Here is a 23,116-nt window from a genome sequence, read left to right as displayed (position 1 = left end):
GGTGGGTGAATGGGTGGCTAGTAGGATGGATAGATGGATGGATGGAGGAACGAATGGACAGATGGACAGATAGATGGACAGATGGACAGACAGAGACAGATAGGCAGACAAATAAATGGATGACAGGTTTGAGAAAATTTGGCTAATGAGAAAGAATGTTTACTCAAACATAAAATCCTATTTGAAAACAAGTGTCTCCACATAGGAATTCAGACCAAATTCTATTTCTACTTAGCACAGTTTTAAGCACTTTTATTTTTTGCAGTAAAATAGAATTATATAATATTGCAATCCCACCTTTACTGAAATGCTAAACATTTAAAGCCAGTGGGTTTGTGTCTCTCTAGAAGAGTTCTGGGGGTTAGCAGGAATATGATTATCTGCATTGAGCAGACATTGTACTGATGGGCCATACTTTGCTCCCAGCTCCCTACCAGCTCTCGTCCAATCCTATTTTGTTAAATATTGCCTAGACTTTGTCCCTGTGAAGTGATGAAAGGAACAAAATGAAGAGACTCTGCTCCCGTCTATATGCCAGGCCTGGGTCCTGTCGATCTGGGCCAGCAGCAGTGGTTTCTGTGGCAGGTGCTAGAGTCTCACACGTAGAATCAGATTTCCTCCCGCCAGCCACTTCTGAACCCTCATGCTCGGCACTGAACCGGTGATGGGAAAGCCTTGCTCTGAGTCAGCGTGTACCCACAGAAAAGTGGTCTGATAGGTTTGAAACAGAAGACTAAAGGGCCTAAGCGGTGGTTCTGAATATGGTCCTGCCAGCCCGCCACCGCCCACACTCCTACCTCTTCCATCTGCCCAGTTGATGGGGATGCTAAGATGCTTCTACTCAGACATTCACTGGTCCTACATCCCCACAGAGCTGGTGGCATCTGGAAAGGAGTGTCACCAGCCTTTGCCATGATTTTCTCATACCTCTTGGACCATCAGGGCCAGGAGGCCCTTGATCTCCAGGTGGACCCGGGTAAGGAATGTCGCCCTTAGGAACTCTTCCTGTGGCACCTGCAGGACCAGGTGGGCCAGGTCTTCCTGAGGAGGGACATGTTCAGATGTGAGCCTTGTTACGTTTGGAAGGTTTTGATTCGTTATTGAGAGAGAGGGGCAAAGAATGCTGCTTCTTACCTGGGGGGCCTGGGGGGCCTTTTTCTCCAAAACGCCCTGGAGGAGAAATTCCTGGGCTCCCAGGGTCACCTGTCTCCCCTTTCAGCCCAGGCATTCCCACTGGACCAGGCGGGCCCACTTCATTCAAGCCTTAATGAGGAGAACAGCATTAGCCCTACATCCTCTCCTTGCTCGTCCCTGTCATGGTGCTTGAAAAGAAACTGCTTACAAATGACATTGTGACAGGAAAGCAGCTGGCTCTGGAGAGACCAACCAGGGCCTGCAGCAGTGTCCAAATGGTCACATACATTTCCTGAGTCGCCATTTACTTTCTTAAGACCCGTCTCACTGGTCAGCCATAGGTTTGATTTACTTTAGAATTATTTCCCAGATTGAAAAAACAACAGCTTAGTGACAATACCTACTTTCCAACCTCTACAACAGAAAGAGTGAAAGCAAACAGAGATCCAACAATAAGTAATTATGAATAAACTGTTTTAAAATCAAAGGTGGAAAATGACATGTAAATAGAACTATTGTAGAGTTTTACATTAAAAAAAAAGACAGTTCGTTGGTTTCCCAGAGGGAAGAGGAGACACACACTTTATCAGACTATTTGGAAGAACCACTAAACAAATCCTAACTGTCCGAAATTACGACTTCACCATTCAAACTGTATAAAGATTCAACAGATTCGAATCCAGCAGCACCACAGTTCAAATCTTTCCCCACAGCCTCTCAAATCTTCATGTCTGATTCCAGTTACCCTGTCTGATGGCGAGCTAGGTTTCTGAGAAAGTAATGCAACAAATGTGCATTATATTAAAATAACAGAACAATCATCATCAGTTGTTGATGATTGCCTATTCGTAATATCGAAAATAACAGTAATTTGTTCAGGTAATTTGTTTTAGCAGCAGGCTATTGAGGCATGCTAAAAGTACTAATTAGACCCATGTGGTTGTACTTGGCATTGTTACATTTAAAACAATACCAAAAAAATCCCAACTATTTGTTTTTCATAACATTTTGAAATCTACTCCACCTCAGCAATTATTCAGAGCATTTTTAGTAGAGAGATAGTCTCAAGCAATATCAACAAAAGACTCTATTAACCAACCATTCTGTCTTAAATTGGGTTTTCTCAAATGTCCTTTTTACATAAGTTATTTGGCACTAAAAATAGTTGCAATATTGCGTCTCTAAGCTAAGCCAGTTTCTTAGTTTCAAATCTTGTGAACTGTGGAAATACCAGTGGTCCACTGACTGCAGTTACATCTCTCACAGAGGGTTTTCTCTTACCTGAAGCACCTTTGGTTCCTTTCTGGCCCTTTAGACCATGCAAGCCATCCAGGCCAGGTAACCCCACGGGACCTGAAACACATCACAGGCCTGTGACCCACAAGGGAAGACCAGCCATTGACCTTCACTGTCCAGAACTGGCAGGCACCACCCAGAGGGTCTGCTGATGGAGCCAGACAGATTCTGCAGGCAGGAACCATGAGCTCTCACCGTCTAGATGTCATCATCAGGGCTGAAGCCATGCCAACCATTATTCTTTAACACATTCACTTGATGGACATCATCTGCCAAGACTGCTGAACACATCCATTTGTTTAGTTTCAAAGTACCTCTGTGGGTTTACAACCATTTCATGAACATCTCTCTCTAAACCAAACACAGTCTAGAATTACTGAATCATGGTGTAGAAAGAGACTTTCGATTTTATGATAATAAAATCATCCTAAATGAAGAAAGAGACTGGACGGGAGCAAACCTAGGCCTCCTTCCTCCCAGGGTCAGCATCTTTCTAGCCCACCGTGGTCTGTAAATTCTAACTTCTGCAAGATCTGATCAGGTAAACGTAGTAAACACAGTAACACAGTAAACACAGTCAAGACAGGTGGGGCCTGTGGTATACTGGGGAATACATGCCCTACCTAATTTTTTTAAAAGCACTGTGCTACTCAGAAAGAAAAGGTTTACAGGTCAGTAGGGCTGCAGCTCTTTCTTTGCAACCATTTCTTTCAAAGAGAACCATTCTTGTGCCTCTTTTCAGAAATCGAATTTATTTTACGATGATCTTTGAAAACTCCAGTCTCTGTAATGACATAGGACCTCACCTATGCCTTTGTATTTTTAAAGAACCTTCTGTCAGACATCAGCATAGTTCTCTAAGGAGACATCTACCAGCCCGACTCTACTGAAGTTGTCACTGAACACTGGATGCCTATAGAACTATATACAGATATTTATAAATCTTTATTATAAATATACTATATAAGTCTATTTAATATAAATTACATAGGGAGAAAGTAGAGAGAAGAAAAGGAGGGAGAGAGGAAGAGAAGGTGGCAGACAACCAACATATACAGAGCATCTCCCAGGGGGCTGAGCCCTCTGCCCGGTGCTTTACGCACATCATGTCCCACTGATAGATCTGGAGGAAGGAATCTTCTCAAGCCTGGTAAACTTCCTCTTTCACGAATGGATCTTCCATCTAGTAGCTGTTCTTTCTCGTCCAAGGATACAAGCCCCTTGGTGCACAGTCAGCCATTCAAACAGTTTAGGGTCACAGTCCGTGAATTTGTGATAGTAACAGCCTCAGCTTACATGACTAACACAAAGAAAGCCTCAGCTTACATGACTAACCCTTCATCTGCCCCATGACACCTACACAGACTCCCTAGATGCCTTCATGCCAGTCTCGTGCTGTGTGACTGTCATGTCTTTGGGTGACTGGTTTACTGTGGGTAAATCGATTGACTGCAAGATCAGGTCTTATTAGTCTTTCTGTGTCCCCACTTGGCATAGCTCTTGACGCACAGTAGGTGTTCATTAAGTGTTTGTCGAATGAATGAGTGAATGAATGAGTGAGAAAGTGTGGAACACAGAAGGTGAGGGATTGAATGAGTGAAGAGAAAGCCATAAAAAATGGACTATAATTTCTATTTGCGTGTCACATGTTTCTGCGATTGATTTATAGGATGAGTAAGATTTAGGGAAGTCGGAGGTATCCATTTGTATATAAATAAGTCAAGTGCTAATTATTATCCATTCATTAAAGCAAGTCCTCTGTGGACTTCTTATCAGAAGACAGAAAGTTGGTTCCATTTTATTTATTATCAGTATCTGAAACAGATGGTTACTCTATTTTTAAAATCTAAACTTTAGATTGGTGCAAGTGAGCCATATTCTCTTGCAACACTGTTCCCCCCTCCCCCCAAAAAAAAGAAAAAATGGGAATGCACTCTTATTTTCCCTAAAGCTCTTATTTCCTAACCACTTTTAACAGTTCTGGCTTAGTTTATTTTCCAATCCTCTTGCCTATTTATGAGCCAATGTTCCCAGTTTGCACCAAAGGAACACACAGACCTTCTTCATCTGCCAAATCTAGATATTTATTGCAATCTATCTGAAATGATAATAAATTTTTTGAGACTACTTTGCTATTGCAATGTGTTTTGATCTCCAGCTTAAGCCACCAAGATTGATGGTTTGGGGGAGTCGGCTCGGGGGTGGAATGTCTCAGCTTCTGCCAACTCTCCATTGTCACATCAACACGTCCAGATCCTGGGTTGTCACAGTCCCAGCCCCTAGCCATTGTTGAACTGGCCGACCCTTATCTGACCCAATGTTATCTTTCTACATTGAATGCAGCTACATCTGGGTAGGATTTTAAGGGCAATTTTTCCTTTTTACTGAAAGCTTTTTATCAATCCCATCTCTAAATCAGAAAGTTGTTCATGCATAAAATATATACAGCGCAGATGAGAGGCAATTACGCTAACGAAGCACATTCCTTGGTAATGAGGATTTTTATTCACCTCTTTGCTCGTCTTCCTGCTTAACAACCGTCATTCAAGGCTGCGTGGCGCTCACGGCCGGGGTGTTTTCTCCTTCCAGTCACTCTAGTCTCCACTCCAGCCATAATCGCCTTCATCTGCGATAGCCGGCGACGCTTTGTGACTGAATTTCCACTCTGTTTTCTTTTGTTCTAAAGCCTGAAAACACTCTTCTATGTCCACGGGCCTTTATACAATTTTATACTTTTAGTAGGAGGGGGGACCAACTTGTCCCTGTTTGTTGGGGGCCTTCCCAGTTCTAGCACTGAAAGTTCCAGGTCCTGAGACGCCCCTTCAAGCCCAGGCAAACCAGGACACCTGGTCACCTTAATGCTAAAGCCGACAGAAGAGAGAGGCCTACGTGATTATGGGTAATAGCTGAACCAAGTTGGAAACTTATCAAAACAGATTCTGAAGTAAGATTTGTTTATTTTTTTTAAATCCAGAACATACACGAGTGCCTACTGAAGGAAGGCCCGAGAGCATAAGACATGATCTCCTAACCCATGGAGCTTCAGTCCCCAAACGTACTTAGGGACAGGCGCTGAAGGAAACAATGAAGAACCGGAGAGAAACAACCCCAAACTTGACAGAACAAACAGACGGTTACCTCAGGACTGGTAAGTGCTGTGGGGGCAGGGCGGGCGGGGACACTCTAGTCATAAAAAGGGAGGGACAATGTGTCTAAGATTTTCACAGCTATAAGATGCCTGGCATTTCTTCGCTGATATAAGACATTTCAAGATGTTTTCTTCTTATGAAATTTATTTTACTTGCCACCAAATAACCCAATATAACCAAAATAAACCAATCTACATCCTTTACCATCACCATCAAGCTACAGACAGTTGTCTTTTGGTTTCCATCATCCAATCCTATATGAATGCCCAACTAGGAATTGAGTGTCTTCCTTCTAGAGGGTATAGGCACTTGAAAATTTAAATCTAGGAATCGAGCCATTTTTAGCATGTTTAAGTTAAAGTTCAAATCTGACTGAACGTAAGCAGGACTCAGAATCCATACGGCCCGTCCTAACAGAGCAAACAGCTGTGAGGTCAGCAGCAGCTGGTTTGTTCAAACAAGATCATCAGGCCCCTCGACTTATTTAGAACATACTTCAAATATTTAGTTCCTCAGTTCAAAGAGTTTCTGCTGGAGCGCGATTCATTTTTATATCAGCGTGATGAAGTGCGGCAATGGATTTATGCTGTAGACATTTTTAATTTTTAGGAACGTATCTTAGTGTTTTGTTTGTTTCTTTTAAAGACTAGTCATTCACAGTGAAACAGTGTCCCTGCATGGTCACGAAGCACCACTGCAACATCCGTCTATACACTGGTATGAATATTTGGGTCGATATAATCATTTCCTCGCGTTCTTAACAAATTTATTTCATAGCACAGAGTTAGAATGTGATGGTGATGATTTTCTGAGTGATTTTATTTGATCGAATGCATTAGCTATTAGTTTTTTAATAACATCTCATGCTAAAGGTATGTGATTAATGCAAACTAATTCAAGGGAAGGAAGAAACAATAGTAAGAGGCGCCTTGTCATTTTAATCAAACTGTGTCTATACTGTTTATACTGTTATGGCACCAGACACTTGAAAATCCTTGCTATTTTACTGAACTAGTAGGATAGGAAGAAATGGAAATACAATAAGAGTGGTTAATAATGGAAAATGTTTTCTTTTGGTTTTTTACCAATTTTGTCTTCCAGATACTCATAAAAGTGTCAAAGGATGCTCCGCCAGAGCCATAAGGGTTGGCCAGAGATATGCAATGGCCACAATAACTAGAGAAACTCTTAACGCAAATTATCCTTTTGCTTGAAACCCTAAACTTATCACAAATCACTGGACTTCACATTATTAAAAATGCCAATAAAGAGAGAGAAAAACAATACTAAGATATCTTGTCTTGCGATGAGGACTTTTCCCATCAAGTTATTTGGCTTCACAGAAATTCCTAAGTGTAGCAATCTTTCAAAATAAAAGTTTCCTTTCTGCAGAATTGCTCCAGGTAATACGTACGACACTACTACTTGCTGGAAAGCTGTTATTATTTGAAAGATGTTATTGTTGAAAGCGAGCACCCACATACGTTCTGAATTTAAAGAGTTGAGGGTATGGAGAAACATCATTTGGATTTTTAAAACAATAACATGATTAAGTCCAAAAGAAAGGATTTCCAATGCTTCCAAGGGGAGGTTCTTTTCCTTTAGCCAAAATTTGGTATACGTATGAGTCAACAAGCAGAGATAAGTGGGAAGAAGAAGGGAAGGAGGAAGAGACTGAGGGGGCTTGGTTACATAAATCTACCAAGTAAGCCTTGAATCCTCAACTGCCGATTGAGATAAAGACCCTCAACTCCACAGCTGCTGGCTCGGTTCTTCATTCTTCTATTTATCTACTTTTTTATTTATTACTTTATTCGTAAACTTAAAAATACTTATAGTAAACAACCAACAGACTTATCAGGTATTTACTAGGAGCCAAAGATATAAAAATGGTGCTTGCTTTTTAAAAAAATCATATTCTACTTGGTGAGAAAGACCTCTAAACAAACAAATGTGACACAATGTAAGTGTTATGCTAAAGGCGCACACAAAACACCCATGGAAAAATGGTTTTCTTTCTAAAATGGAAGAAATAAACTGAAGAGGAATAAGTACAATGGATAAATGGGGGAGGGGACGAAGACTTGTTAATAATAAATTATATATTATGTTGTTATGTTATATTATATTATACAGACCTATATAATAACCAGTCTACTATACCTTTCAAGCCAATAATTCAACCAAGAAAAAATAGTGTTTTACCACAAAAAGGTAATGAATACTAGTTCTTCTTTCTCCATAGCATCTTATTCTTTTTCTTCTACTTGTCACAACTGGTAAATACATATTGTTTACACATACATTTTTAACATGTGTGTCTCTTACTAAACTGTGAGCTCCATGAAGCAGGAACCACATCTATTTTCTTCAAACTTCTGTACCTAGTATCCAGAATCTAGGACATAACAGAAGCTTAACTATCTGGGGAGAGAATAAATGGATAGGCCTGAACATTATGGAAAACACTGGGGAAAATGCCCCCCCTCCCCCAAATGAGATGGCAGCATCATCATTTGGGTACAAGGTAGGTAAGGACACTAGACAAACACTGCCTGAAGCCTCAGGTAAGAAAGAAGAGGAAGGTGCTACTGATATCTGTGGGCAAGAGCTATGACCAAGAGCGATGTCACCCATGTGCTGGAAAGGCACTGTGAATTTGCCCCATTGGCCTGGATCTTTCTGATGGGTCAGGCTTCTATTCGACTCACCTTTTATGCCTGGAAGACCTGGTGTCCCTGGATCCCCCGTCTGGCCTCTTGGTCCAGGATCCCCCATTTCTCCTGGATGTCCCATTGGCCCAGGCACCCCTTGATTACCTGAGGATGGCAGGGAAGTTTTGCAGACACCCAGATGCAAAATGAGCTACATTAGCTGGGAAAGTCATTTATGTTCTTAAAATATGAGTAACCAAGACACTTTTTCTTCCTAGACCTCCTAACTCTAGGGAGAAAAATACACTTCACCTCAGAAGGAGAAAATACACTTCTGAGCCATTAAAGTCGCCAATTATGATTTTAAACCCTCACTTTATTCTGAACTGGCAGAAAGAGGAGTCATTAAAATGTTGTGCTGTATGTATGATATTTACCTTGAGTCTTAAGGAGAAAAGAAAACCAGCATCCTGAATGGCAGGTGAATTAGGGAAAGCTAGAAATAAGCTTCTATCTGTCAGACTACCCTTCATGCCTGGCACTCTGCTAGGCACTTTATAGGTGCCCAGATCAATCCAGTAAGATAGGACTAGCTCCAACTGACAAGTAAGGAATAGCTAAGTTTAAATGACTTGTCCAAAGTCACAAGTCTGAGAACTGGCAGAGCCAGATCTGAACTCAGGTCTAAGTGTAGGCTGACTCTTTCTGATGCACCAAGAGATACATAAGCACCTTGGACTGTTCCCAGCTTCTTTTCAAGATACCTGGACATCCTGGTGGTCCAGAGGGGCCAGGCAACCCTGGCCTTCCTGGTGGTCCTTTCTGCCCTTGAACACCAGGCAAGCCCTTCTCTCCGGGGACTCCAAAATGCCCTAGAGAAGGAAAGATCAAGATCTGAGTAGTTGCTCTTTGATGCAGTAAATCTAGAAAACCTCCACATTCGGCCATTGCTATTCTTCCCTATGCTTACTTTCTTATATTAACAATTTTTCTATTGAAAATATAATATTAAGGAAAATTGAAAATAAAACACCTATAATTGCACCACCTTATACAACTTTGCATATGCATACAAAGTGCAAATAATATCAATAATTTTATATTCTGATTTTTAAAATTAGCATTGAATCATAGGTAATTTTCCAAGTTTGTCACCATTTTCCTAATTATTATTTTTAAATAACTGGCTGATAGCTTATTGAATTAATCTAAATTAAATTAATTAATCCAAATTTTTCCTACTATCGGCCACTCAAATTAAGTTTTTTCTCTATGCTATTATGCATAATGATCTTTATACATCATTAATAAACTTTTCTACTATTAAATTATTTTATTAGGAAAAATTCCTAGGAGTAGAATTTCTAGGTAACATGGTATGATATGTGGGGTCTTTTTTATTCATTTTAAAATGCTGAAGTATTTTAAAGTAAATCACAGACATCATGGAATTCCAACCCTAAGTACTTCAGGAGGTATGGCATCTGAAAAATGGCATTTTCCTACATAGCCAAAATAACATTATCATAGCCAAGAAAATTAACAACGATTCCTAATGTTGTCTAAACTCATTCGATATTTGAGTTCCCCGACCTGTACCCTTAATGTCCTTCATAGCTGCTTTGTTCACACGAGGCTCCATTCCAGAACCACGCATTGCATCTGGTGGATATATCTCTTAAGTTAAAAAAAAAAAATCTATAGAGAACAGTTTGGTTGTTCTCTGGTCTTCTAGAATAAACTATTCAGCATTTGGTTCATGATAGAGGTTACCAAATGGTTTGGATAAATACTGTTCTAATTCGTACCATCACATGTAAGCCACCCATGGCTCCATCAATGCACATCCAAGACTAGGGCAGGTACTCAGTGAGGACTTTTTAGTCCGGTGGTTGGTTTTCTTGCCAATTGAGTAAGGATGAAATAATATCCCAGACTTACATTAAATCACATTTCTTTGAGGACTAGAGAAAATGACTACTTCCCCCTGTGTTTATTTCCAATGTGTGACTTTAATACAATAGGGTAAACCAATAGTCTGGGCTAAAAAGGAGCAGTTGAATCAGCGAATAAAATAGAGGGCTCTGTATTTACATATCCTTGGAGGTACAGTCATTTATTATAATGCACATAAGACAAACCTATGTTAGCCTATATCTGTTTCCTGATCGAAATTAATATCTATGAGGCTCTCTCTCTTTATTTTATTTATCTTGCAAATATTACTATAGTAAAAATAAGGCAGCATTATTCTCATCTACAAATGAAAACAACTGTATTAAAAAGCCTGCCTCCCTAATAGCAGTTGTAGTAAGAACAGAACTTCTGAGTTCATCTGTGCTATATTTTCTCTCTGAATTGCAGGGGGGAGGGAAAACTAAACCCAGTACAAACACACGTAATCCCCTGAGACAGGCAGCAACTCTCTGCCTTCTCATTAGGCATGTTCAAATTCAATGCAGCTTTTTTCAGTCAATGGAAATTGCATATTTAGGTAAACTCTGAGCTGGTGAATAACATATGATGTAATTTTTAAATTTTAAACAAAAGCTATGCATATGGGAAAGAGAACAATTTAAATGTGTTAACTACAGGAGACCAGAGAAGTTACGCCAAGGCAAATTTTCTTTAAAAAGTCTAAATGTAAAATAACTCAGATTTATGATTTTTAAAATAAAATATTAGCTAATATTTTATTAGCAAAGGTTCCATTGTGGACTACTTTCAGCTTATAAAATCTTACTATTTACAGGGTTTATATAAAAATAGCAATAAGTGTTACAAAAACCTCTTAACATTTTGCTGACTGATGATGATGATGATGACTATTACATTTTACATTTGTTTGGCAATTTTCAGCTTATAAATTGCTCTTAAGGAATCTCATTTGATCCTCAGAATGATCCTGCAATATGCATAGGGCCAATTTACAGGCAAGGAAACTGAGCTCAGAGGTGATAAGCAAATTGCCAAGATCTCATGCACAGTAATAATAAGGTTGACCTTGAACCACTGAATTTCCTTTCTGAGATTTCTTACTCTGGTATTTAAGATGAACTCCCATAATGCAAACCTCAAAACTATTTCCCCTCCAAATGTACACTTAAGCTATACATTTCAGTTAAAAATATTGTATTATTTAAATATACTTGACAGTGTCAGAAGTTTAAAAAAAAAAAGCCCACATGAAAGAGAGTGGGAATGGAAGCCATTGACAGAGCGTGTTTTTCTGTTAGACTTCCATTTAAGCAATCAAGTGGTATAAAAACAAAGAAATGGAATTTTCCATAATCACGCTGCTCAGATTTTCTTTCCGTTCTATGGAATGAAACATTGCTATAACCAAACAGAATTTTAAGTTAATGCACAAAACTATTAATATGAGATGCTTTAATTTAAAAGGGACCCATATAAATACAAAACTGGCTTCTAACCTGTTCACTATGAGCTAAATGATGTTGGGTGTAACATGTCTAACCAGTCATCCACGGATGGGCATCGTTCTATCTATGCAATGAGTACCCCTGTGCATGTCTCTTCGTACGCTTGTCTGATTATTGACTTAACATAAATTCCTGTGAGTAGAGTTACTAAGTTGAAGAGTATGCATCTCTTGTCAACCCTGGGTTGTCCACTGTAGCCAGCTGCAGCCTCGCCTGAAGGGCAAGAACTCACTGTTACGTGGCAATCTGTTCTGGGGGATTACACGTCCATTGTTACTGATCAACAAGGTACCATGTTGAAGCACTTAGGTTTATTGTTGGTGATGAAGTTTTACATTTGTTTGGTTTTGAGTAAATGAGATATTTAGTGAAGGAGACATTCAGTGATATCTGAACAATGGCATGCCTCACGGGCATTTGCAGATGCTTCTCCGAGTAGGAAACAAAGGGTTGGAATGACAACCTGCAGCTGTTGTCAGTGTGAGTGGTTATTGTCAAGGTATCATTTTTAATTATGGAGACTGAAAAACAGTCCAAATTTTAATTGCTTGCAGTAGTCATCGTCGACTGTGTCCAAACCTGGGCGTGCCCAGGGAAGTGTAACGTTATGTCAACGTCATTGGTCACAGGAGTCATGGTGGAAAATAGATTGCGAATCCCTGGTGTGTAATCACGATGTCCTCCTAGGCCAGGGGTGCCATGCCGTGTTTAGACATAATCCTTCTGATATGCATTTTAATGGGCACGAGGGGAATAAAATACTGATATATCATTGCCGACTCAAAAGATAAAGTAATTGTTCTATTTTTCAACCAAACTTATTCTTTTTTGTTTTCATAAGAAAAATATGTAGCTCTACCTGGACATCCAGGGCTCCCGGGCTCACCATTTGGACCACGTGGGCCAAACTGACTTGCAGGCTCACCTCTGGTTCCTGTAAGTGACAAAATGCACGAACATTATTTAAGAGAATTTAATTTTGTCTCATACAAGTGACTTAATAACTTTCGCGACATTTGTCTTTACAGTCTATCTTCAAATGTTTCAGGAGATTTTTGAAAAAAATGCTTAATCCAACATAAGAACAAATAGAAACATAGATACAAGATGTGATTTAAAATACATATACAACTTTATAGTTCATACAATCATAAGAAATTACAGATCTTAATAAGTTCAAATTTTTAAATTCTCTAAATAGTTTCAATTTGGGATATCAATGTTAGAAATTATTTGGCACTGAGTGACTAAATCCTTATACTGTGTTTTGGAAACAAGAAGAATTTGTCGCCGTTTCAGCTGCTGCAGTTACATTTCGAGCTCTCTGCAAGGAAGCTCAACTCAATGTCCTTCGTAAAGACAAAGTCACAAAGGCACACTTTATGGATAATTTCACGAGAGGTGGCACGTTCAAAGGCCATTGTAAGCAGCGACTCCCACAGTTCCACAGAGCCATTCCACACTGCTGCAGAATGTTTCCAGACACAAGGACTTATGTTGTAGCTGGGAGCCAGTTAAACAGAGGACTCAAAATGGTATGACAGGGAAGGCCAGACAATAGATGGAGTCACAGGAGAATAAGAGAGCTGATTAGGCATGATTGATAGATCTCGCCCACCAAATACCCCTTTCTAAAGGGTCCCACCCACACCTCACAGATGGTTCTCTTCTACCTGGCCCTACTCATAATTGGAGCTAATTGTTCGAGGAGTAGGAATCTGGTCCATCCCCAATCAACGAGGCTTTACTCCAGAAGTTGGAATAAAAAGCGAGAATTTACGATCCCCGGCTATTGAGGCAGAAAGCAAAAGGATTACATGGTGTAGATTATCATGGAGCCCTGATGTGGAGCATGTTGGAGTGCGATCCAAACGTATCCAGAAAGATCCAGAAAAGATACTAAATAGATAGCGAAGAAACCAGTCGGTAGCCAGATAAGGAAAAAAGAGACCATGGAGAATGGCAGAAAAGTCTCAAGAGAGGAACCATGGGCTGCTTCGGGGCTTGATTCATGAGCCTTATGGTCTGGCAGACTGTGTCTTTTCTCTGTGGGATCCATGAGATATTTTTTACTCCGGTATCTAGAGTGCATTTCAGTTCCTTGCAGACATGGCCTAATATAAGTATAAAGGAAATGAGAAGAGTAGGTTTGTACTTGGAGAGAGGCAAAGGGACTATAATAAATTCATAGGCAAATAGAAGAGGAGCGAGTTCTGAACCCTGAAGCTATAAAGTATCAAAATATATAAAAACTTCTGTACCTGTGACCATTTCTGAAGAAGAGATTTAGACTATTCTTTTTGAATAAATATGTATGCACAGTTCATTTTTTTCTTATAGCAATTATCATATTATTTATGGAATATCTCTCAAAAGATATAGCACGCATCATTGGTGGTAAGAAAGAGGATTTTTTAGGTGGTTCATGAATTAGTATTTTATATTTTAAAGTTATTTATTTTATATTAAAATAAAATGTAACCGTACATCAAATTCATAGATAGTGAGGTTAAAAAGGTGAATCATTTTAAAGTATATTTAAAAAAATATTAACCTAATGGTATAGAAAAATAGTAAAAATTATAAAGGTTTTATGCAAACATTATAATTGACGGTATCCTGATTTCTGTTTGTTTCAATATTAGGTCGACTTTCAACTTCTGTTTCCTGGAAAGGTGATGAGGGTAGAATGTAGGCTGTGTTACAAGGCAACATTGTTTTTGTCATAAGGTAAACTAAGGTCTGCAGCCCATTTTGTTAATAAAGTTCTATTGGCACATAGCCACACCCCTTTGTTTGCATATTGTCTAAGGCTGCTTTCATGCTACATGTGTTTTCATGCACAGTTGAGTACTTGTGACAGAGACCACAAACTGAAAATATTTATAATCTGGCCCTTTGAAAAAAACATCACTGACCCTTGGATTATGGTTAAAATGTTAAAATAACCCAATTGTAAATTATATGTGGCCAGGGAATTCTTAAGTGGACTATTAACTTATGGAGCTGTGGTCACTATAAGGACAGCTGCAAGGACTCCCTGGTGGGAAGTCATGGCTTTGGCCTTCTCTATGTACTGTGACTCTCATAACTGGGACCTAAAAGCTGTACCCGTGTGGAGTCCTTAGAAGAGATTCTGGCTCCTGTGGGGCATGGGACTTCTACGCCGAGGTGGAGAGTACCCACCTATGTCGATCTGACTTCCTTGCATCTGAGTTGTCACTTATGGAGCTGCAGTCACTATAAGGACAGCTGTAAGGATTCCCTCTGAGGAAGAAGACCGGATGTGCCCTGCAGACTTGCTGTTTTCTATCTGGTACCCTTGGATCTGAATGACAAGTGTGGAAGATTTGGGTCTTGAGTGTTGGACTATCTGGAAGAGTGTAAAAAGAACCCCTCGGCGTTGTTCGATATGCTTTGCTTTTCATGCGAAGAGTGCTTGCTCACAATATTATACACAGCCAGGACTCTGAAGTTGATGGCTGGCTGCTGTATCTGTTAACCATACCTTTAGGTCCTCTTGTTCCATCAATTCCTGCAAGTCCAGGGGGCCCTGGAGGACCTGGTTCACCCTGATAGTTTAATGAAACAGAAGTTACACCTTAATTGGGTTTCAAATACAAATGACACATGCATGACATAATCCACTTATAATTTTCCATAACCAATTTGGTTTTTATAATTCACAGTGATAAATAAATTTGGAAATACATTGCAAGCAGACTATTACATGGGTCTAGTTTTTAAAAGCTGATAAAACTCCCTCAGAATTAGAAGTATCAACACCAACAGGTAGCAACCAGTTCTTTACACTTGATGGTAAAAGAGTAATTAGATCACATAACTTGAATTTTAAGACTTAAATGAACAAGTTGATACTAAATAAACTTATTAGAAGTTATATCACACAGTTTTTTATCCCCAAGGATGGGTAGAAAATTGTATTACATATATTCCAGAAATTGTGATGTAGGCTACTATACTACCTCCTGGCTTCTCAAGGGATATCTTATTCATGATTGTAAAGACCAAATGTATTTATGGCAAAATCTATGATATCTGTAATCAGCTAGGAAGGCTTAGGAACCAGAATTTGGGTTGTTTTACAGATGACTTTCTGTTCTAGTAAACTAGAGGTCATGAGGCAAGTCTCTATAGAGCTGTTTAAACTAGGCTGCGGGTAGCATGAGAAGTAAGTAACTTGGTCATCTTTGTCATGGGAACCAGGAGTGAGCACTGGTGAGAAATTACAGTTATATCACAGCCCTTCCAGAAGTCTCCATTCTTCCCTGAGCCAGACCCTTACATGGGAAAGGGCAATGATGTCCGCTGGCACATATGACTCCTTATGGGTATCCTGAGAATGGAAGATTTTATCATTTCTTCCCTCTTAAAACAGCAGCCACTCACCTGGTCACCTGGAAATCCTGGAAAACCAATGATCCCTCTCAGCCCAGGTGAGCCTGGGGGGCCTGGGGAGCCCGGCAGCCCCGGCTGCCCATTTCGCCCAGGCTCTCCTCTGTGAAATCCGGGTGGCCCGTGTCTTCCCGGCTCTCCTTTCCTCCCTGGCACCCCAGGGCTGCCTTTGTCACCTGATGGGGGTGGAAATGTTCGAAACCTGTTTGAGGAACTCTGGGATGAGCCATAGTTCGGCTGAGAGTCTTGGTCCTACTTTTAGAAGATGAAGCCGAAGGTATTGAGAATCCTAATTCTTGCCCTAGGCTGCAGAGATGGTTTGTGGCTTCAGGGACCTGATTATAGAAGAAGGTGATCTTGAACAGACTCAGGGCCGTCTGACTGGAGTGAGTAAGCAGGATCCTTTGCGTCAACATGCTCATTTTACAGATAAGAAAGAACCTACCCAGAAAAATTAAAACCTTTGTTCACTAACAACCAGTTAAGCAGAGAGCCAAAACAAGAATTCAGGTTTCATGGAGATTGGGAAAGAGAACACAAGTGTTTAGATCAAAATCCCAGCTACACGTGTGCTGTTTCTGAGGCCGGCAGCACAGGCAGGGGGATGCTTGTTAGAAAGGCAGAGGCCGACTTGCCCCAGCCCTGTGCATTCAGAATCTACATTTTAACAAGAGTCCCCATGGACTTACATGAACATCGCAATTTGAGAAGCACTGGTCAAACCGACTTGGGTAGTCTTCGTGCTATTCATTTCAATACCAGCCACTAAAAATAGGGGTATTTAAACCTGGAGCCAGGGTTGTATGTCTAACTAAGGATTGTTCCTAGTTTGGAACATCTAAATCAATAAATACATATGAATTTCAGCTCAATTCTAGCGTGGAAAAGAAAAAGAATCACCATAAGTTCATTGGTACACATTTATATCTAAAAAGTGACCTATCTTTATCTTAGCATCACTGGGAAAGTTGCCTCATGCTTGCCTGAACAATCTGTAAAGAAGTCAATTTATTTGATATGGGTAAAAATCCGAAGTGTTTACCTTCTTGTCCTGGGAATCCACCATCTCCAGGAGGTCCAGGTTCCCCGACTTCCCCATTTTTGGAAATTATAGCCATTTCTCCTTCATCTCCTGGGCGTCCTCTCTCTCCTTTAGATGTTAATTATGCAAGAGTAGAACAAAGAGAAGCATGACCCACGCGATTCTTCTGTCATGACGCTTCGCGTCCAGTCTGCAAGTCCCCGTTGAATCTACTAAACTGTATTTATGTTTATAGGTTGCACGGTATCAACATTTCAAATTGGTTTTCTAAAAGAAAGGCCAGGCCTTTTACACTCCTGTCCCAACTTGTCCAGACCAGGGACCGCCCAGTGAATGTTTGTTAAATTCAGCCAAACTGGTCTCGGAGTCTTAAGCGAAAAAAGACAGGCTTGAAAAGTTCCAGGTCTGAAATATGTCTCTTTTTTTTTCTATAAAATTTAAATTGCCCAGCTCATATTTTCTAGGTCCCTATCTTCCTTTTCCTAGCCACTCCTATTATTTTCCTTACATTAAAAAAAAACAAGACACTTTTCTCAACTTGGTTCTGCACATAGAGAATTCCAGAAAGTAGGAAAGGTACATGATGTAGCTGCCTGATTTTCGTAAACACAGCCCAGTTGTAAAGCGTGTTGGAGTGGGCTCCTATGAGCTTGGTGAGAGCCAGTTATTAACAATTCGAGAATTTCGTAAGCCAATTGTTAAAGAGTTGGCAGCTTTAAATCGGCCATGGTGAGAGAATTTATGCTGATCGGCAATCACTGCAAGTCAGGGCATCTATTTAAATTTTGTTTTTGTGAACTAGTTTATCTGCACATCACTGGCATTAACCTCATTTTTTACACTTTTTAGTGGTACAATTGTTTAGCAACATAATAGCACAACAGATATTACATATCTAAGCTAGCGAAGAACGACTCTTTAATTTCTGGATTCTGCATAAATAATTTACAGGCTAGTAAAACAAAAAAAATAATAATAGCAAAATCAATCAACTGAGAAGTAAAAGTAATTTGAATTAAATATGAGGCTATTTGCCCAAAGGGCTTTAAGGACAAAAATCTTGTTTCTAAAAATTGACAAGCATTCATTCTCAATGCTGGAAATGAAATGTTATGCTCACTCACTGCGGTCTCATGGCAAAGAGGTACAAGTAAATATTTAACAGGGGTGGGCCCAGAACATTTAAACCAGTGATCTTGAAACCTCTATTTTTTATACTAAGGAAAATTCTTAGTTTAAATAAAGCTTGGGGGAGACCAAACTCAGGCCCCGATGTAAGTGGACTCATTCTAGTTCAGAGGTTGGTAAACTACAGCCCAGGGGCCAAATCCTGCCTGTGGCCAGTTTTTATGCAATCTGTGAGCTCTGTATGGTTTTTATGCTTTTAAATCATTGGAGAAAATCTTAAAACAAGAATAATATTTTATGACATGCGAACACTAAATGAAGTTCAAATTTCAGTGTCCATAAATAAAATTTCTCTGGCTTTCATGTTACGAAAGTTGAACTGAGTAGTTGCAACAGAGACCATACTGCCTGCAAAGCCTGAAATATTTATATCTGGCTTTTTAACAACAAAAAAAAGAAGTCAGTTTTTTGAGTTTTTTTTTTTTTTCATTAAAAACAAATTGAAACAGAATTTGGGGGCCAGGAGCCCTTCCCAAAAGGTGAGCAGTTTCTCCAAAACCCAATAGCTATAAATCGAAGCACTTGTTAATTTTCTTCTATTAACAGAGAAATTCATTTACCATCGTTTTATGTAATCCGATCGAGAGGTAAGAAAAATTGCTTTTGTTTCAAATTCTAAAACCACAGAACCAAAAGGAAGAGGAACGCAAGCTGCAAGACAGTCCCATTTTATTTTTTTGGACATCATATTTATAGACTCTGATCAAATACCGCAAGCAAACCTACATTGTGTCACTGTGCTGGAAACTGCTTTTACCTTTGGCGCCTTTCACTCCCGGGTCTCCGAGGAAGCCAGGCCAACCTTCCTCTCCGGCTTCTCCCTTCCTGCCGGGGTATCCCTCTGGGCCAGCCTTTCCTCTCTCTCCCGGAAAACCTCGGAAGCCTGGCAGCCCCTGGGGTCCTGATGAAACAGAAACATGACTTTTTAGGGAAACATTTTTAAGGCTAGTATGGTTCCCAGATTTTGTTCCTTGTCATCCATGTACAGACGTGCACTGCCACCTAATTCTGAGTTTGTACTGACAGCGAATAACCACTATCAACCACATAGCATGGAACAGCTGGGCTCTCCCACTTGGTCCTCAATTTTCTGCCCCACAGATCTCAAGTGTGGGCCCTTAGGTTTCTGAGTCCTGATCTCATGATGGTCTCAGAGAAGTGGATGTGAGGGAGGAGGATGGAGAGAGGAGGGTCCTTCAAAGTAGAAGCGCGTTAGCCCTGACCCTGCGATTTATGGCTTCTACCCAGTTCATCGAGCAGAAGTGTTCCTGGGTTCTGCGGACCTAACACCACACCACCCTTTTCCCATCCACCTACACCAAAACATTTGCCACCGGAAAAATGCAGAGGACGAGGAGAGGGAGATGTCACCAAGAGAAAGACAAAGCCGGGCTAATGTAACAGAATATTCTGCAGTGCAGTCATACCTAACAGGCTTCACCTGGCTGTGGATTTCAAGTTTCTAAAATGAGGAAAATAATTGAGAAGTACTACCCACCCTTTGGGCCTGGAAGACCGGGTCGTCCATCATCCCCAAAGGGGCCTGGGATTCCCGGGGGTCCTGAGGGTCCATCTGCCCCTGGCCGTCCCGGGACTCCTGGGAGGCCCTTCATTCCACCTGGGCCAGGAGGCCCCACTTCCCCTGGCTGTCCTTTCCAACCGGGGGCACCTGAGACAAAGCACAGTGATGACAGCGTACGAAGACTGAAGACTGGCTTCACACAGGAGCAGTAAAAAAAATATTCGCGGTAGGTTAAATTCGAATCTATGATATCTAATTGTGTATTGCAATTAAACAAAGTGCAACAGTATTTATCAGCTAAAAATATATCAGCAGCACCTCTACCATTTTACGAATATATATATTTTTTCTGGCTGCTATAAAAAGAAGGGCGGAAAATATTTAAAATAATTATTGCTTGAATGAATATTTCCTGATAAAGATGCATGAATAGTGTAAAGTTATTTTTTTAAGAGAGATGAATAGGGGTAAAAAACAAAATGTTATCTGTATTTACTCTTAGGGAAAAAAAATACTAATAGAAGAAAACTTTCCAGGTGCTTCCGAAGCCACAGCAAGTGAATTTTGGTCAGGCTGTGAACTGTGATGAGCAAATTGTAGAAATCAGAACAACATCATCTATTATTATTGCTGCTAGAAATAAAGCTATAGGGTTGATCCTACAAGACGGCATATTCCTGCTTTGGGGTAAACGCAATAGGATTTACAATCTGAATGGTGAAATGAATTGAAATGAAGACCACATTGGAAACAGCCCCCCAGCACCTCGTGTTGACAGACATTCCTTCATGGGTCTCTGTGAGTTCCTACATGTCTTGCTGAGTATGCCAAGAATGCAAGGTCGCGACTGTTATTTACCTGGGCTATTTCCCAGGTGATTTTTGCAACGAGCAGCCTTGGCAGATGACAGATGACACAGCACTTCCGCAGTACAGAAAGAAGGTTGTCTCGTGGGCTACTATAAGGTGGTGCTTCCCCAGACTCAGTGCAGATACTGCAACCCCCTGTGTGTGTGGCATCTATCTAGCACCTCTTATGTTGCCCTGAAAGACTTGGGGGATTTAGGGAAATGACACAAACCAACACGAAACTCATGCTACCTGCTGTGCAGTGAATAATGACGCGTCCTTAGTCTCTGACCCAGAAGTTTTGGTTCTGTGAGCATCAGTGAAAAGGCAACCAGCAAGCTCATTCCTCTGTAAGTCAGGTAAAGTCTCAGACCCTTCACAGTTGTTGACACCTGTTGATACTTACCTGGACTGCCTGGAGCCCCGGGGAGTCCCGGTTGCCCTGGTAACCCAGGGGCACCCCTTTCACAGGAATGGCCAGGTGGGCCTGGGACACCTGGAAATCCAGGGCTTCCCTCTCTGCCTTTGGGACCTTTGAGACCTGGGAATCCGGGAATGCCAGCTGGTCCTGAAATGATACCATTCGTCCATGACACTCATGGCATAAAACCATTCAGATGACCTACAACAGAGGGCTCACTCCTATCAATACTGGAAGTCAATGTTTTGAACTGGCTCAGTGCTTAAATGAGTTAAGTCTCTCAGTGGATTTTCTTTTCACAGATCAGGAGCTCTAAATGAAGGGAAAGCCGGGCATAGCTAAGAGGGTTAAACTCGATAAGGTTATATAGACAACAAAGAAGTTGCTTATGCAAATGGAAAAAACACGTGGTTCTTTCTGATTTTAATTAACCTCTAACATTGCAGCACATCTCCTCATTACTTACAAATTCAGTTTGTGCTGCACAAATTTGCATTTTGTAAGATATTTCATCACTTGAACTCTCAAGTTTCTGTTTATTGGAAAGGCAGCGTCATAATCTTCAGAAAGAAAAACAACCCTCTCCCCGTAACTCCCACCCTAACCAAGAAAATCTATTTTATTTTTCCACGTTTCCATTATATTTTGGTTCATATGTTTACATTTTTAAAGTAGTCATCACAGTGTGTATATGCAATTGTTAGATTATTTCACATTGCAAATTAACCTGCAAATGTTTTCCATTTTGTTGTAATCTTTACAAATATAATTTTAATCCCTAATGCTAATAGCTGAATAGTATTCCTTTGGCTGTGTGTGTCTGTGTTACTTAACTCTCTTCATTGTTTCCATTGTTCCTTTATTATGGATAGTAAATATGACAGTTGACCCTGAATGGGTCCATTTATACATGGATATTTTTTCAATAAATACATGTAATACTATAAATGTATTTTCTCTTCCTTATGATTATCTTAATAACATTTTTTATTCTCTAGCTTTATTGTAAGAATCCAGTATGTAATACTCATAACATACACAATATATGTTAATAGACTTTATGTTATCGATAAGGCTTCTGATCAATAGTAAGCTATTAGTAGTTAAGTTTGCGGAGAGAAAAAACGTATATGCAGATATTTTACTGCTCGAGGTATCAGTGCCTCTAACTCCCACATTGTTTAAGGGTCAACTGTACAAGTGTATTTTCACATTAACCTTTTTCTTCTGTTGAATACTTCCTTTAGACAGATTTTCACAAGTGAGACAGTGAGATTACTGAGTCAAATTATCTTCATTGACTCATATCGTGTGTTATCTTGTTCCTTTCCAATTATTTAGGTTTTCGTAAATGAATATTTTGACTGATAAACTACCAAGTAAGCTTCCTGAGGACAGAGAATGTGGCTCACTCCTTGCCCTCCATTTGCTCCATACTGTTGTGCTATCGTGGGTCCCAAACAAATGCTGACCCATCCAACGTCAGAAAGAAATGAGGGCAGTGTTTATTAAAAGTGGTCTGGGATCCAGTCTTGGTCACCAACACCTGAGGGGCTAACGTTCAGACTGGATGACTGGGCCTCACCCAATCCTGCTGTAGTAGATCGGGGTTCCTTAGATTGGGGCCCAGAGTTGATGATTTTAATGACCCCCTTACCCAAGGTTATTTTTAAGTCCATTAAAATCCAAAAGCCTCTGCTGGGGATCAAGAATTCTTAGTGATCTCAGAAGAGGATGTGAATCAGTGCCAGGGTGTCCTCTGTCCTGACTTTCTTTGCTACCTTGCCTGCTACCTCTCCTGGAATGCAAGTCCCTCCACCCTGTCACCTGTTCGAACAAGTCAGCTTGTTCCCCAGGGCTCATTTCAGGCCCCGCTCTCTCATGGAGCCTTTCTGAACTCCAGCCCACCCTGCTCCAGCCCTCTGAGCTGCTCTTCTTCCCCCCGTCTGTCCTGTCCTCCTCCAATCTGGCAAGATGAGCGGGCAGATTACACAGTCTCTGCT

At 40.5% G+C, this 23,116-nt stretch overlaps 1 protein-coding gene across 1 annotated transcript in view; it reads right to left on the bottom strand.

Moving 5' to 3' along the window:
* The window catches only part of COL4A4 (collagen type IV alpha 4 chain), a 97,274-nt gene that overhangs the window by 17,370 nt on the left and 56,788 nt on the right, over positions 1–23,116 (bottom strand). The window contains exons 28-39 of the mRNA XM_006906781.2: positions 21,099–21,260; positions 19,821–19,991; positions 19,080–19,223; positions 17,135–17,242; positions 16,087–16,268; positions 15,185–15,248; positions 12,536–12,610; positions 8,998–9,105; positions 8,291–8,398; positions 2,416–2,487; positions 1,135–1,263; positions 928–1,041 (exon numbers count right to left, since the gene is read on the bottom strand). Of these exons, the coding sequence (XP_006906843.1) occupies positions 928–1,041; positions 1,135–1,263; positions 2,416–2,487; positions 8,291–8,398; positions 8,998–9,105; positions 12,536–12,610; positions 15,185–15,248; positions 16,087–16,268; positions 17,135–17,242; positions 19,080–19,223; positions 19,821–19,991; positions 21,099–21,260 (1,437 nt within the window). The remainder of the gene's footprint in view (positions 1–927; positions 1,042–1,134; positions 1,264–2,415; positions 2,488–8,290; positions 8,399–8,997; positions 9,106–12,535; positions 12,611–15,184; positions 15,249–16,086; positions 16,269–17,134; positions 17,243–19,079; positions 19,224–19,820; positions 19,992–21,098; positions 21,261–23,116) is intronic.

Source organism: Pteropus alecto, unplaced genomic scaffold (assembly GCF_000325575.1).
Source record: "Pteropus alecto unplaced genomic scaffold, ASM32557v1 scaffold110, whole genome shotgun sequence".
NCBI classification, from domain to species: Eukaryota; Metazoa; Chordata; class Mammalia; order Chiroptera; family Pteropodidae; genus Pteropus; species Pteropus alecto.
The sequence above is the reverse complement of the archived record's forward strand: the minus strand, read 5'-3'. Positions and strand labels throughout refer to the sequence as shown.